This window comes from Coenobita brevimanus, chromosome 56 (assembly GCF_032717465.1).
Source record: "Coenobita brevimanus isolate Jiangsu-jjx chromosome 56, ASM3271746v2, whole genome shotgun sequence".
NCBI lineage: Eukaryota > Metazoa > Arthropoda > Malacostraca > Decapoda > Coenobitidae > Coenobita > Coenobita brevimanus.
The window spans coordinates 38,301,577-38,318,831 of NC_137009.1; the positions used below are offsets into that span (position 1 = coordinate 38,301,577).

Consider the following 17,255-nt stretch of genomic DNA (forward strand, 5'->3'; position numbering starts at 1 on the left):
TTAAGACTACTTCAGACCTTCAATGACAGATATATGGAGTTTAATTCATCTGTTTTTTTCTAATGCAACAAACTTTCACCATTCAAATTTTCATCTTCTAGCTGATGAGTGATACAATGAAGTGCGTATTCTTATGAAGTTCAAATTTCATGACTTATGTAATACACCGCTTCCCGTCCGATCAGTGAAGTTAAGCAATGTTGGGTCTGGTTAGTACTTGGATGGGTGACCGCCTGGGAACACCAGATGCTGTTGGCATCCCTACGTGTCAAGTGGGGTTGGTGGAGGATTAGTGCCCCTCCCTGTAAAACAAATAACTCTAAGCCCTTGGCCACCCCGTCTGGGATACATGGCGTCTGGCAATGAATGAATGAATGAATGATGTAATAAACTTCTAATGATCTCCCTGCAACACAACATGTACAATCATTCCACAGTTATTATTAAGCACATACACATTTACTGAGGCTGACTTATGCTTATTATGACACCCTTAATGACTCACTTATTTAACCTCAACTGTCTTCTCACATCAACATATTTTTGAAAGGGGTGCCTTCATGTGGTAACACTGATATAACTGGGTGACTCAGATGCCCAGGTATACAAGTCTTCCTCAGTTCCCTCTCTATCCCCCAAAAGGAGAATGGCATGCTGCATGAGGAGGGCAACTTCAGCCTTCAATTTACAGTACTGGATTCACATTTCAGACGTTCCTGCGACTAAATCTACTACAGTGCTATTACCACTACTACTACTATTACTACTATTTCTACTACTGCGGTCCCTGTGACTAAATCTACTACAGTACTATTACCACTACTACTATTTCTACACTACTTTGGTACTTTTACTATCACAGCACTAAAACTCACAGAGTCTGGGGCTACCTTTTTTATCTAATGCTTGACATGTCCTAACAATTTTATTCAGCATAGGATGGACTTTTCGAACTGCATTGGTTAGAAAATTTATAATAAATCCCTTAAATACGAGGCCTTCCCACATGGAATAAAACTGCCAGGTAGAGAGATAATAAATAAATCAATACGTCAAGGAGAATAAAGGGTGGTGGTGGTAATAGCAGTAGCAGTAGTAGTAGTAGCCCCAGGTTCCATATGAAATGTGAACTCTGTCAACTGCAGGCTTATTTTGATCTGTAATTCACCACCCTCCTTTTGGGGGATAGAGAAGTAGGTGAGAGACATTTGTATAACCAGGCAGTTGTGTGACCTGGTTGTATCAGTGCAGCCACTTGAAGGTGTCCCTCTCCAACACTAATCAGAAGGTCAACCAAGCACTTAACATTCTCTGCATCTGTCCACCCTAGTTTTATTTAATTAACTCTTATTAGCCTCCAGTGAACTTGTCTTTCTTACCCAAACCTATGCACCTCTGTCCCTACCCCAACTTACCCAACCCTAACACTACTTAAATGTATTGCAAAATTATGAGAAGAATTCATCAACAAACTTGTGCCAACATTGTGTCCTGTCATCCATACTTCTCATTCCTCTACAAATGGCAGAGAGTATCCTTCCTTCTCATACTCCTTATTTGTGTGTGCTTCATACTGTATTCGTATGAAAACAGTTTGTTATACCTTCCACTGCCGCAGCTGGAAGAGAAGTGTCTGTGAACATCTCATGGCTGCACATGACTCAGCTCCACTCTAAACCCATGCATCAGATAATGTATTGGCTTGATGGCATTATATGACCAATGATTCTAACCACCCCTCAGATTAAACTCTATGGGCCATATCCAATTAGAATGTCTTAACTCACTAGGACATCAGGTGTCATTTCTTGACTACCAGTATATGGTTACCAACCTATACAGTATCTTACAGTAAACCCTAACTTCACTGTACCAAGCTTGACTGGATATTGGATGTAATGAGAACTCTGAGGTCCCTGCACAGACCACTGTACATACCGGATACCATTGGAGGGTAAATGGAAAAAATCTCGCAGACTATCCGTTACCAGATCAAACTGGATCACTACCCATGTGCTGGGTGACTCAGAACACGGTTAACAACACTGGCGGCATAATCTTCCAACCACTTGGGCAAGTCATGAAGAAAAGAGGATATGAAATTATGGGCCAATTAAGTGTGAAAAGGGTATAATTTTTGTTTTGATACCAGAATTTGTTATTTTACTAATTTATTTTCCATTATGTGCTTGAAAGCCCACTTCAGGCAGGAACCATCGGGCTTTATCAGATTGAACTTCCCTCAACAGATCCAGTAAAGAGATGGTTTATTGTTCTATAAATGGCTACCTCAGTCACCCAAAAGCAGGACTACATCAAGTAAGTGGATAGAAGGTACCACCATCAACAGATGCAGTTAACAGAACAAAGTATGATGAATGAAAGAGGATATTATGAGGCACAAAGAAAGAAGATGATGAAACTGCAAAGAAAAAAAGTAGAAGAAAAAATGACGAAACATAGTAGTTGCTTCTCCATCCACCAGCAAATGCACCCTGTCTGCTTATGAGCCAATTTCTGGCATACAAATTACTGGGGCTGTGTTGCTTGAGGGTTGGGTGGCGTGGGAGTGACGCAAAGCAGGAGCTGGCTTGGGTAGCGATGAGGAAATGTTTGTGGTGGGAGAAGTTACTCTCTTTACATATTCTCTCTCTCTTCCTGTACACCTCAAATACTGTACTTGTCCTTTATCCCCACCCCCCCTCTCTCACACTTCAATACTTGCTTCTTTATTTTCTTCACTTGTCCTCATATCTATGACCTCCCTCCCTCTCCTTCTCTTTCTCTCTCTCTGTATTTGATCCCAATTCCATTTTATTTTTTTTTTTTTTTTTTTAGTTTCCCTTCTTTTTGCCCCATTATATCTTTATTTATTATCTATTTTTCCCTTCTTTTTTTCCCCATTATATCTTTATTTATTATCTATTTTTCCCTTCTTTTTTCCCCATTATATCTTTATTTCAATCAATCAATCAATCATTTCCTGTGGCACCCTCGGGGATGCATAGGGCCTCAATGAACTCACACCACCACATCCTATCTTGTGCTAACTCCTCAAGATCTCCCCAACACTCATCTCCAGCTTCCCGTCTCATTGTCCTCACCCACGTCTCTTTTGGCCTTCCTCTACCTCTCCTACCAAGTGCCACCCACCCTGGTGTACCTCGTACTATTCCCTGTCTCCTATACACATGTCCTAGCCACTTCCATCGTGAGAATCTAACATATTCATCGATCGGCTGCACTCCCGTTATTTCTCTAATTCTACTATTTGGTATCCTTTCCCACCACTTAACTCCTAATATTCTTCTAAGTGCTTTATTTTCAAACACCAAGAATTTATTTTCCATAGTCACTGTGCTGTACCAAGACTCGTGTCCATAAATTAAGATACTCCTAACCATTACCTTATAAAGTTTGATTTTTGTATGCACAGAAAAATTGTTATTATTCCAAATATTTTTAAGCATTCCCATTGCCTGATTAGCCTTCTTTAACCTTTCCTCGAATTCAAAGTTCAAAGAACCATCCTTGGCTAAATAAGTACCTAAATATTTAAACCTATCAACTTGCTTTACAACCATACCTCCAATTACACATTCCTGCGCATTTTCCATATTCATATTGATTATTTCAGTTTTTCCACAATTAATAACCAAACCCACCTTACGACCTTCACTCACCAAACAGTCCAACACTCTCTGCATCTCTTCTGGCCCATCACAAATCAAAACTATATCATCTGCATAATCTAAATCCAAAAGTTTCCTGTTCTCTCCCCAAAGTATACCTGCACCGGTTTCTGTTCCAACGCGTTTCATAATGTAATCAATGACCAATATAAATAGTAAAGGCGATAGAACACCACCTTGAATTACTCCGGACTTGACTTCAAACGAATCACTCAGACAACCATCAACCATCACTTTACAAAATGTGTCCTCATGCATGTTCATAATGACCCTCACAAACTCCTCTGGTATTCCATAATGTCTCATGATCTTCCCCATAGTCTCTCTCGAAACACTATCAAAAGCCTTTTCAAAATCAACAAAACAAAACAAAGACTTATTATCTATTTTTCCCTTCTTTTTTCCCCATTATATCTTTATTTATTATCTATTTTTCCCTTCTTTTTTTCCCCATTATATCTTTATTTATTATCTATTTTTCCCTTCTTTTTTCCCCATTATATCTTTATTTATTATCTATTTTTCCCTTCTTTTTTTCCCCATTATATCTTTATTTATTATCAAGTTTTCCCTTCTTTTTTTCCCCATTATGTCTTTATTTATTATCTAGTTTTCCTTTCTTTTTCCCCATTATATCTTTATTTCTTATCCTCAAATATTGCACTTATCTCCCACCCCACTTATCTCTAACCCTGAAAACTTAATTTCTCACCCCTATAGACCTTGCTTACTTGGCTCTCTCTCTTGCTCTCTCTCTCTCTCTCTCTCAGGGCAGATTGAATTTAGTCAACTCATTCAATAGCATGCCACTGTTCCTACTTTAGCACCCATTAATTATTCTGTTGAACTTAATAGAGTTTTGTGGCCTCCTGTAATAAAGGGTCAGAAATCACTGCCTATCTATTAAACCCTTAAGAACAATAAAGTCTTGGTTATTTTTAGTCACGATACTGACAGTGAGGCCAAGGTTAAGGAGATGCGGACACCAAGGATGAGGTGGAGGGATGGGGTGAAGTATATGGAGGAGAGGACCAAGGATGGGGTTGACAGGTATATGAATGAGGACAGTGTGACATGGAGGGATGGGGTGGAGAAATATAAGAGACCAAGGATAAGGCGGAGGGATGGAATGAAGTATATGGAGGAGGAGACCAAGGATGGGGTGGAGAGGTATATGAATGAGGATAGTGTGATGTGGAGAAATATAGGAGACCAAGGATGAGGTGGAGGGATGGGGCAGAGAGGTATAAGAATGAGGGTGGTGTGAGGAGGAGGGATGAAGTGGAGAGGTATATGAATGAGGGCAGTGTGAGGTGATGGAATGGGGAGGAGATATATATGAAGAGGGAGACCAAGGATGAGGTGGACGGATAGGGTGGAGAGATGTATGAATGAGGGCAGTGTGAGGCAGAAGGATGGGGTTGTTATTTGAATAAGGGTGGCACAAAGTAGAGGGATGGGGTGGTGAGGTTTGACTGAGAATAGTATGAGTTGGAGTGAGGACAGTATGATGGCAGAAGACAAAGTGACATGGATGTGACTTCTTCATGGCAAACCCTTCAAGACTAAGGCATCTGACTACACATGAACAGACAGAAGTTCAGATTGTTTTTATTCAACTCAGGCAAGGCTCTTAGTAATAAGGGTTTCAACTCTAATCCAACAGCGTATTTCTCACTATGTTACTGTACAATCAGACTTTTTTTTCAACGTGTGATTTTTTACTGAAGGGGTATGTATAAGTTAATTAATCCTCTCCAACTTGAAAATACCCTGTAGTTACTGGAGTGACAAAGGTGAAAAAGTAGTACCGGTAACATGGCTCACAGGCACCACTTTCTTAAACTGTTATTTAAGTTCAGGTAGCATATGACATTTGAAAACAACTGTATGCACAGACTACTACCAGTACCATTAACAATTAGCCTTAGTTTCACTGGATTAAAATCCCACTGCTTGAAAATAAAAATATCTCACTTTCCCACTTTTAACTTATTTTCACTCTTAAGAACGCAGTTGGTCTAGTACAGTACTACCATACTGTAGGCTAAATGAAGGCAAAAGGATATTACAGCAGAGGCAGGGGCTAATGAGGGCAGTGTCTAACCCCCTGTACTAAAATAAACATAAAAGGACAAATTGAAGAGGTAAAAATAAATAAATAATAAATAAGGCAGTGTCTAACCCTCTATAGTATAATAACTGGACAAATTGAAGGGGTAAAAAAAATAAATAAATAAATAAATAAATAAATAAAAACAAATGGGCTACAATTTTTTTTCACCTGACAAAGATCCCTAACCTTTTTAAGCTTAGTTAATGATCTACTCAGACAGGAGGATTAATTTGACTATGAGTTTCCAAGGAGACTCATTCCTACCTCATAAGTAAGGCTCACTGAATATTACATATCCACTACTTAGTACAGTATTCAAGCAGAGACAGTACCGGTATTCCGTTAAAAGAAAATAAATTGACTACAGTTATTATTAGGTTAGGTTATTCCGTGAGTTTTGGCATTTACGTTGTGATAGCAGGCCAGTTCTGTCACATGAAAACAAATCAGCAGTTATAAAAAGGTTAGGCTGCTCACCCAAGTCATTTTTCGAAGTCCGTCTCCTCTGAATTATCACTGCTAGAAATACTGTAACACTTCCTCCTCCCACCTCATCACACTTCTTACAGCCAGTCTCTCTCCACACCTGTTATTGATACTCTCACCACATCACACTTTTTACTCTCTCTCTCTCCACACTTGTTACTCTCACCACATCACACTTCTTACTGTCAGTCTCTCTCTCTCTCCCTCCACACCTGTTACTCTCACCTCACCACATTTCTAGGATACTGCCACTCTCTCTCACCACACTTCTCGCTCTCTTACCACACCTCACTCTCACTTCACCACACTTCTAGGATACTGCCACTCTCTCTCCTGACTCATTACAGGTTGACAGGTGCATTTAATATTTTTATGTGAGTCACTGTACCTCTTGATCTCATCCCATCTCACTCATCATACATTAAGGTCAGTTTACAATCCTACCTATAATGCATTTTTCTAACCTTATAGAGATCCCTCACCCTTTTCAACTTGACTTACAGCAAAATGTAGTCAGAATGAAGGGTTGATCTACAGTCTTTTTTCTTAAACTTGGCATAAAACTACCATCTATTTGTCTTGGATGCAGACTTGTAGTAAGAGATTAAGACTAGACTATGATGCTTGTCACAAAATAGTGCAATGGAAAGATTAGAGATTAATACAGTACTAGGAAATGATGCCAGTTACAAAATTGTGCAATGGAAAGGATGTAGAGCCATAGTACAAGAGGTTAACACTAGAATATGATGCTAGTCACAAATTAGTGCAATGGAAAGGATCAGATATTACCGTAATACTGTACTAAGGAATGATGCCAGTCACAAAATAATGCTATGGAGAGGACGTGGAGCCACAGTACGAGATTAACACTAGAATATGATACTCATCACAAAACAGTGCTATGGAAAGGATGTAGAGCTATAGCATTGTCTTTTGTTGTCATTCAGTTACATGAAATTGGCTACAAAATGACAATCTGTACCAAGTTATGGCAAAATAGGTATAGTTACCAAGAAGACTCATTCCTATCTCATAACTAACCCTCATCCAATATCATGCAACCAGAACTCAGTAAGCAAATTGTGCAAGTAACTCAACTCAGTCGGGTGAAAACAAATTAACTACAGCACCTTATATTTAGTTAAGTATTTATCCTATTACACCTTCCTCTGCTGCCTACTTCTTCACTTGCTGTTGTGCTGCCTACTTCTTCCTTGACCTTTATCATTCTTTTTATATGTCTGTCCTCCTCTTTTCCTATTTCTCCCATCTTCCCTGTCACTTGTTATTACTCTTCTTGGTTTTATATTAAAAGACTAGCCTAATGGTTTCCTGTATGCCAGGAAACCATTTACAATGCTGGGTGGTAACCGTATAACCAACCCGATCGTATTCAACATGTGTCAACAAGTAGGATGGCAGGGGGTTAATGCCCTTCTTCATAAAACAACAAACTAAAAGACAAACGGCAATCCCTTACAAGATTAGGGCGTTTAGCTATAGAAAGACAGACAGACAGATGGATAGATAGATAGACAGAACACAGTCAGCAAGTTGTATAAGTGGCCTAACTTAGTCAGTTGAAAACAGCACCTTTAGTGAATTATTTTTCCAATTACACTTTACTCTTCTATATGTTATTTATACCTCAGTATTCCCAACACAGATCAAACCATACCATACCATTCATATCACACTGTATTGTAATATCAACACTGATGCCGCCAATAATATATACTGGTAGTACAGCAGATTCTTAATATTTCATCCATCTACTGTACCTATCTATAGCCAAATGTTTTAATCCCATAAGGGGTGGCCGCTAATATGTCACCTCCATGCTGCCCTGTCCCCTGCCATTACACTGCCCTCCCCCAAACTCACACCCCCGTCTCTCATACAAAAAAAAAAAAGAGGGTAAGGAAAAGGTGGTAAAAAGCCTTATATGCTAACAATAACATTGGTCTCATTTCCATCTAAATTTTTTACCAATTACATCTCTCATTCCTCTTCTCTCTGGCTCAACAATATTATAAATTTTTATTTATCTGCATTAAGCTTGAGGTCTTATTCATTAGGTTTTTACCATTTTCTGACAATTATACCCAGCTTAGGATAGATTTTTCAAACTGATGGGGTTGAATGGTGGCTAAATAAAACTAATGAATACGAGGCACCTTTCATAAACTAAATAAAACTGTCTGGATGCAGCATGGGTTAATACATCAAAATGCAGGGAACATGGATTTCAGGTGGTAAGGTGGTACAGTATTAGAAAACTACATTAATGTCATGGTGACTAAATATTACCAATAAAATAAAGCCTCTACTACTTTATAACATTGCAATTTTTAGTATTACAAACCATACTTCTATAGTTACCATAAATAACTTAGGCCTAACAACCTTAATCATGAGTTTGAAGATGATTTTGCTGCCAAGGCCATTACGACCTTGTCAGCAAAATCATCTTCAAACTCAACCGTCAATACTCGACACTTTAAATACTACACTAAACTTATTTCCACACCCTGACACACCTTCGATTATTTTTTTGTGATGTATGTCGTGGAAATATATATTTTGGTTCATGCTTAGGTGATATAACCACTCCCACTTCACTGGCTCGTACACTCGCCGGTTTGTTTTTTTTCTTTTATCTTCCCCCAAACTAAACAATCCTCACTGAAAACTGACTTACTGGAAGACGTACTGATGAGGCAAGCTGACATGGAGTGGCGTGGGCCTTATAATGCTATTTAATACAACATATGGGGCACAGGACCACAAACCCCGTAACAACACAAACATCCAGCCAGGGTTGCCAGGCCGGTACGCTCTGCTTAGATGCTGAAGTCCAATACCAAGAATCCCATTCGTAAAGTAGCCCAGACTGTATGAAAAATAGCCCCAGCATCCTCTCTCATGACAGGGAAAACCCAAGTCATGCACAAGGGTGGGTTGTTTTCCACGGTCTCTCTATCAGAGAGAGAGAGAGAGAGAGAGAGAGAGAGAGAGAGAGACAGAGAGACCGTAGAGGCACTATGGAAAAGCTGTAGAGCCTTGGTATTGTCTTATTCTGCAACTGAGCTACGTGAAATATGCTGTAAAAGGACGTAAATCTGGGACAAGTTAAAGAGGGATGAATATAGCAACTAAGGAGACTAATTCAACCATGACAAGCCCTCATTCTCGTCGGTTTGGGAAGCTCCCTACACTTCTTCCTAAGTAATTTATTATTACTCCTCTTGTCATGTAAACCATTCGAATATTACCATACTCAGCAAAATATAAAAATTAACACTAACTAACCGTATATAAATAACTAAGGAAGGGATGTTGGGGAGTTTCCTTAACCGACGAGAATGTCAGTGTTCAAGGTGAGGGGAAAAAATAAAAATGAACCGCGGGAAAACCAGAGTTGCACCACCGGTTTCACGCCCTTACCGACCTCAACCCGCTTAAAGCTAGCCCAACACCAGCCTTGGCAACGCTGCAGACAAATAAAGGCCTCCTTATTAAACTCTGCAGCGCATCTTCCTTGGCGATTTATTTTCCATTATCATTATTATTAATGCCATTTCATTATCCATTTTCGTTACACCAATAACAAGTAAGATGATTTAAGGGCCTCAGTATGAAACTTCCTAGCGTATCTTCTTTAGCGATTTGAATATTACACCCTGATTATTATTATGATAATGATTATTATTATTATTTATGCCATTTCATTATCCAAAATATTTGCATACAGAACAACAGATAATATGAGGACCTCCGTACGAAATATAGCGTCTTTACCTTAGCGACTTATTTTGCTTATAGAGTGGTGGGGTTCCAGATTTTTTTTTTTTTTTTTTCAGAAATTTGTCATTTTCGTATCCAAATTAAGTGTCAGTCGTATGAGGCTTCCTAGTACCTCTCCCTCAGCGATTTATTCTGCAATATTACATTATAAACATTAATTTTTGTCCATGACACTATTTATCCCATTCCTGTATATAAATTACTTAATACCATCAACGAGGAAAGTAAGACGTGATCCACTGAATAAATTGCCCAGGAAATGGTGTAACGAAACCCCAGACCTATCTTTAAAACAATAAATATTTTCATAATCTATTCAGCGTCATTTTCTATATGTGTGTGTGTGCATGTGTGTGTGAGAGAGAGAGAGAGAGAGAGAGAGAATGCACGGTGTGTGTGTGTGTGTGTGTGAGAGAGAGAGAGAGAGAGAGAGAATGTGTGTGTGTGTAATTCACCGGGTCGGTCAGGATCACTTGATGGTCGTGATCGTCAGCTTTTTACCCTCCCGGAAGAGAGCTGAGAGCTCATATAGTCCGATCTAAGGGCAAGGCTGTGACTTTCACACACGCACACACCCGTCCCCTTGCTCAAGGGGGACAGTGACCACCCACTTCGTCAGTGAAACTTTTCACAACCTGAGCGAGGCGCGAACTCCCGTCTACCAGATGGCAAGCGAGAACGTTACCACTGCGCCAGCAGTGTGTAATTCACCGGGTCGGTCAGGATCATTTGATGGTCGTGATCGTCAGCTTTTACCCTCCCGGAAGGGAGCTGAGAGCTCATATACTCCGATCTAAGGGCAAGGCTGTGACCTTCACACATGCACACACCCGTCCCCTTGCTCCAGGGGGACAGTAACCACCCACTTCGTCAGTGAAACTTTTCGCAACCTGAGCGAGGCGCGAACTCCCGTCCACCAGTTGGCAAGCGGGAACGTTACCACTGCACCAGCGACCGTGTGTGTGTGTGTGTGTGTGTGTGTGTGTGTGTGTAAAGAACAACTACTGAAAAGCTTATTATTTTAAAAATGACAATAAAGACAAAACATGATAAAAATTGATACTGTACAGGAAAATATTACATTCTCTATCTATCTATTGCCAGACGCCATAATCCCGTAAGGGGTGGCCATTTGACTTTGAGTTAGTTGTTTTACGGGGAGGGGCACTAACCCTCCACCAACCCACTTGTTGACACGTAGGGAGCAGGTATGGTTTGGTTATATGGTTACCACCCAGCGTCGTAAATGGTTTCTTGGCTTACAGGAAACCATTTGGCTTGTCACACAATGTAAAGCCACCTGTAAAGGAAAGAAAAGCAAAAAGAAGTGACAGGAAAGACGGGAGAAATAGGAAGAGAGGAGGGCAGGCACAGAAAAAGAATGATAAAGGCTAAGGAAGGAGTAGGCAGCACTACATCATGTGAGTGGATGATGGTCATTGTTAAAAATTGTGTATATCCTGTACGTATAAAAAGACACACACACACACACACACACACACACACACACACACACACACACACACACACGGAGAGAGAGGGGAGGAACAAGTGCATTGAAATAAGACCGTACACACACACACACACACACACACACACACACACGAGAGAGAGAGAGAGAGAGAGAGAGAGAGAGAGAGAGAGAGAGAGAGAGAGAGAGAGGAGGGGACAAGGCTATTAAACAAAAGAGCGTCCAGTACTCACAATGGCCTTCCATATAGATGATATAACAAAGCATTCTGAGATAATGCAGTTGCGGTTCAATGACATAACTATCAATACACTTTTCACCAAAATAATAATGATAATAATAATAATAATAATAATAATAATAATAATGATGATGATGATAATAATAATAATAATAATAATAATAATAATAATAATAATAATAACAATAACTAGAACACCATAAAACAATTTTGATAAATCTCCCACAGCCACTACCTACTACAAGCCGAGCTATAAAGGCACCTTGAGGTCAAAGTCACTAACCTTGTGCATGTCACCTTAGGTCATCAAGATCTTTAAGTCCACAAGTTTGGCGACTCAAGCTTTATTCTTTCATGTAAAATCAAACGACTTGTCTTTGAAAGTAGACCAAAATTTTGGACCACAGGCGATCTCAGGGAATAATGATCCGATCTGGACTCTATCAAGCACCGTATTCTGGTCATGTCTCAAGTATATGCCTCAATTTTTCCGGCCGCTTTATTTATTTATTTTTTTCCAGATCCTATCCTGGTTGTGGTAGTCGGATGAACACGATTTTTGGTCAGATGCAGCGGCCAACCAGTACTATAACATGGCAAAGAATGTAGCTCAAACAGTATGCAAATGGCAGCGATGTAACCTTCCCAAGAATAATACAAGTACTGACAAAACAATACAACTTTTCACAGGGATGTAGGAAGTTTAAAAATGACAAAAGAACGCGCTTACATGAGTTGCTACACAAAGGAGTGCGTGCTGACGTAATTCGCCTAAAACAAACGCATGGCATACAGTATATACCGTCCTTGCATGACAGGTATTTAAATTGCTTGCTAAAAAGAATAATGAAGTGACCCTGGAACCGAAAACTCAAAAGAACGGAGATTTTGACACAATAGTAGCAGTAGTAGTAGTAATAGTGGTAGTGGTGGTGGTGGTGGTGGTGGTGGTAGTAGTAGTAGTAGTAGTAGTAGTGGTAGTAGTAGTAGTAGTAGCAGCATTTGTAGTTGCCCTCCTGCTGTCTACAATCCTTTTACTTTGAGAGAGAGAGAGAGAGAGAGAGAGAGAGAGAGAGAGAGAGAATGCTATACGACTCAGCATCATTCTCATAGCACTTCTTCGTGACTAGCATCGCATTCTAAAGTTAAGGCAGTTTTATAATATTCAAACTTCACCTAACGGAACTGGGTCATTTTTAAAACCTAATACTGATGTGGCTGGATAAAACTCGATTATGCTAGTCACGAAGAAGTGCTATTTGGAAAGAACGGAGACGTAAGACTCTGCCACTGACCTACGTGAAATAAGCGACAAAAGGACGAAAATCTGGGCCAAGTTAAGGTGAATAGGGTATATCTATAATCTCTCTCTCTCTCTCTCTCTCAATACCTATACTGTATAACAAAAAGCATTTAAAACCTCTTCCTGAATTAGCACTGCTCGCTCTCTCTCTCTCTCGGCCTAGCAGATGTTGCTTTTGCATTAACTCCACTTAACTGGCAAAAACGACAGTATTACGGCTATAAATCCTTACCCTACCACTTCTTCGTGACTAACATCATATTCTAGCGTTATTATACTGCTACAACTCAGCAGTGACGATGGAGAGACAGCAAATCAGCAACATTACGCTAAGTATTCCGAAAAAAGTTGATCAATTAGAGAAAACGATCTTGGGAAGAAAGTTGAAGGTAGACTTAGGTATTCGCGTCGAGGTTCCCTAACACCCATTCTTTAGCGATTTATTTTCTATATTTCATATTATTTTCTTGTCCTTTATTTATCTCAGATCTCTGTGCTGGGTGTACATTCTCACATTTTTATGTAAATTTCGTCACTAGTACAGTTTTTAAAAGCAGATTCCAAATTAGAACTTATTTTTGGGGAGAAATAATTCTTTAAAAAGGTAGGTTAGTTAATAATAATAATAATAATAATAATTGGGTTAGTTAATAATAAATAATATCTAAGTACAACATTCGCCTCCCTGCTCCCTGCGTGGATAAATACAGCCATGGTGGATAACAGAAGCGTGTCACCCTCAAACCACGTTCCTTTCCTGTCATCCACTCGCTATGCCGCGTTTAGTCCAGCGCCACTGAGCACATCCACCACCACTGCTCATATTCATCCAGTGCTTACGGCGGCATAACTTAGACTTTGGATCTTTTGTTAATACTGAAATATAACCTAATTATTTTCATTAACTAACAACCTATATAACTTACCCAACCTAACCTAACCTTTTAAAAATTTATTTCTCCCCCAAAATAAATTCAAATTTGGAATCGTTTAAACAACCATCAGTGACGAAATTTACACAGAAATAGAACGTGTACCAAACAATCCTGTCTCTCTCCTACCGACATAGACTGCATAAGTAGCCTAAGAGAATATGTTAACGTACAGAACAGCGAATGAGAGACTGACTAGGAGTGTGGCTGAGGTGGAGGGGAAGAGTGAGATGGAGGGAAGTGGTGGGTAGATATGAGTGAAGGGATTGTGAGCTGGGGAAAGGGCAGCCTGGTGGTGAACTGGGTGACGTGGAGGAGATTTGTTTGTGGCCACCCATTACGGGATTAAGGCGTCTGACAATTGATAGGCAGATAGAAAGGACAAATAGCATGTATTCAGTATGGACGGTGGGTGTTAGCGCCGAAATGGTGACATGTAGAGGTGTGCGGTATGTAGGAGGACTACTGGGCCTTGAAAGCAGGCTGTGAAGCCTATGCCCAGAGTCGGTCACATAAAATATATATATATATATATATATATATATATATATATATATATATATATATATATATATATATATATAGATAGATATACAGACAGCTTCACATCCGTCATATCGGTGCCGAGAGAGAGAGAGAGAGAGAGAGACTTAACACACATACCTTGGTTGGAATATTCAGATCCGTTTGCAAATTCGCCACTCCGCTGGGCAGCCTGAGTCGACATGGTAAAGGCAGGTCGAATATGCCGTAGTGGAAGACCTGGGGAGAAGGAGAATTTATTTATGTTATTGAAGACCTAGAGAGAGAGAGAGAGAGAGAGAGAGAGAGAGAATTTATTTATTAATGGCGGCAAGATAGTGGAAATAAACAAAAAAATAAAAAAAAATCATAAGGCTTTAATTATTTCTATTACTGTCAAAAGCAATGGGTAAAAAAGACAAATACAAACTAACTAAAAAATACACCAATGAATTAAGAAAGCAGGAAAAAAGGATATAAACTGGTAATAAAAACAATGAATAATGAAAGGATGAGGAGAAATAAGTAAATTTTTAAAAACAAGATAAAAATAAGTTACCAGTTAAATAAAAAAAATTAAGGAACAAAAAACGGGGAATTTTATTGGAAAACGGAAAGACGAGAATGGAAAATGCAATGGTAAAAAATATATCCCATCGACTAATTATAAAAGACAATACATTAAAAAAATAATATAGTTAAAATATACAGCTAAATGTGCATTATGAGAGAGAGAGAGAGAGAGAGAGAGAGAGAGAGAGAGAGAGACTTTCTGGTAAAAACTGGCCACACCTTCAATCACCCACAAGACTTCTACTTTCTCTGTTTGAAAATCCGTGTGTGTGTGTGTGTGTGTGTGTGTGTGTTTTCCCCCCTCTGTCAGGTGTGTGTGCTTATAAAATATAAATAAATAAACTAACCTTACGACAAGCGAAGTCCATTGTCATGTTTTTAAAATCTTCACTCAGTCACAACAAATCACTATCACCAATAATTTTCAAAAATGTCAATGAGGTTCACATATTTTCAACCTTTTCCTTCGTTCATATTCTTGTCCTTCAATTTTCGGTAAAAAGAGTTCAAAGTTCCTATAGAGTTCGGTCAGTCAAGGTGTCAGTTCAATTAATACGTCTTCTCAGTAATTTATAAAGTTTCAGATATGTTCAACTTTTTCCTTCATGCATTTACTGACAACTGAGACTATATAAAATAATTTTTTTTTTATAGTCTTCAAAGTCATATATGTCATCAGTTTTTATATTTTTTCATAATTTCAAAATCCAACTTCACATTATCATATATCTTTTTTCTTCCTGCTAATTCACTCGTTTGTTGAAAGTCCGCTACTCAAATTTCTATTTTAAACACGTAAAAGTTCGTTGCATTGAAAACTTGTTTTGTTTATACCTGTCAAAACAGTACCGATGATAATAATAATAATAATAATAATAATAATGTAATAATAGTAGCAGCAGCAGTAATGATGAGAATAATGTAGTAACAGTAGTAGTAGCACTAGCTGTAATATAGTAGTTGTAGTAATACTTCGCGGAATGAATGTGCCAGGAAATTCCAGTCTAAGAATATTCACGACCATGCTTTATCAACAAACTTATCAGTATTATAGTTTTTTTTAACACTTATGTATGGTTAGGCAGTTAATTTACTCGTCATCCATCCTTATCATCTCAACTCTCCTCGCCCTATGTTCTTATCGGTATTTTATCTTTCTCCCATCAACCATCTTCTCGTCGGTTAAGGAAGTTCCCTAATACCTTTTCCTACGCGATTTAATTTGCTTACTACTCCTTACTGTCCTCTTTTGTCATTTAAACCATTCAAATGCCTTCTTGACTTCTTCTGTGTAATTTCAACCATTCAACTGCCAACATACTAGGGGCACAAGACAAAGGCCAGCCGTATCCCAAAATAAATCGCTACGAAATAGATGTTGAGGAGCTTGTTTAACTGGCGAGAGTAAGACGCATGGACTCAGTTATAAAATACTGTACGCACTTTAATTCTATCTATTATTTATCTATGTTCGAGTTTTGGCTCTATCTACACACTAATCTATGTTATGTAGGAGACTGCTAACTTATGCAATTCTGATACGTGTTAAAATTCAGTTCATAGTATCCATAATATGTCTCTCTCTCCTTTTTAAAATCCATTGTTCATGTTTTTGATAATATATATAGGTTTCACTCACTCCTTTTCAAAATTTAGTGTTCATATTTGAGATGCAATATGTAGGTATTTTTCGTCTCTCTTTTCATACGTTTCCAAACCAGTAATACGACACATACATTTTTTTTTTTCATTTACGCATTATTTTCTTCATTTATGCAATCCAGGAAGCTGAGGGTAAAAAAAACAAAATAACTACAGATACCCCAGCCTTATCAGTGTTATATAGGAACCATCTTTATCTGCATTGGTCACGTGAGGAGGCGAAGGTTAAGGAACTCCCTAACACCTTTTCCTAAGCGATTTATTTTGTTATCAGTGTTATATCAGAGGCTCTACTAAGGACCATCTTTATCTGCTTTGGTCACGTGAGGAGGCGAAGGTCAAGGAACTCCCTAACATCTTTTCCTATGCGATTTATCAGGGATATATCAGAGGCTCTAAGGACAATTTTTATTTATTTATTTTTATTTTTGTCATGTAAGGGGGTGG

At 38.8% G+C, this 17,255-nt stretch overlaps 1 protein-coding gene and 1 pseudogene across 1 annotated transcript in view; one reads left to right on the plus strand and one right to left on the minus strand.

Moving 5' to 3' along the window:
- Positions 1 to 15,514, minus strand: part of anchor (integral membrane protein GPR155 homolog anchor) — a 37,523-nt gene extending 22,009 nt beyond the window's left edge. The window contains exons 1-3 of the mRNA XM_080273902.1: positions 15,494 to 15,514; positions 14,715 to 14,813; positions 7,486 to 7,488 (exon numbers count right to left, since the gene is read on the minus strand). Of these exons, the coding sequence (XP_080130028.1) occupies positions 7,486 to 7,488; positions 14,715 to 14,813; positions 15,494 to 15,514 (123 nt within the window). The remainder of the gene's footprint in view (positions 1 to 7,485; positions 7,489 to 14,714; positions 14,814 to 15,493) is intronic.
- LOC145401819 (5S ribosomal RNA) lies at positions 140 to 258 on the plus strand (annotated as a pseudogene).
- Positions 15,515 to 17,255: the final 1,741 nt, after the last annotated feature.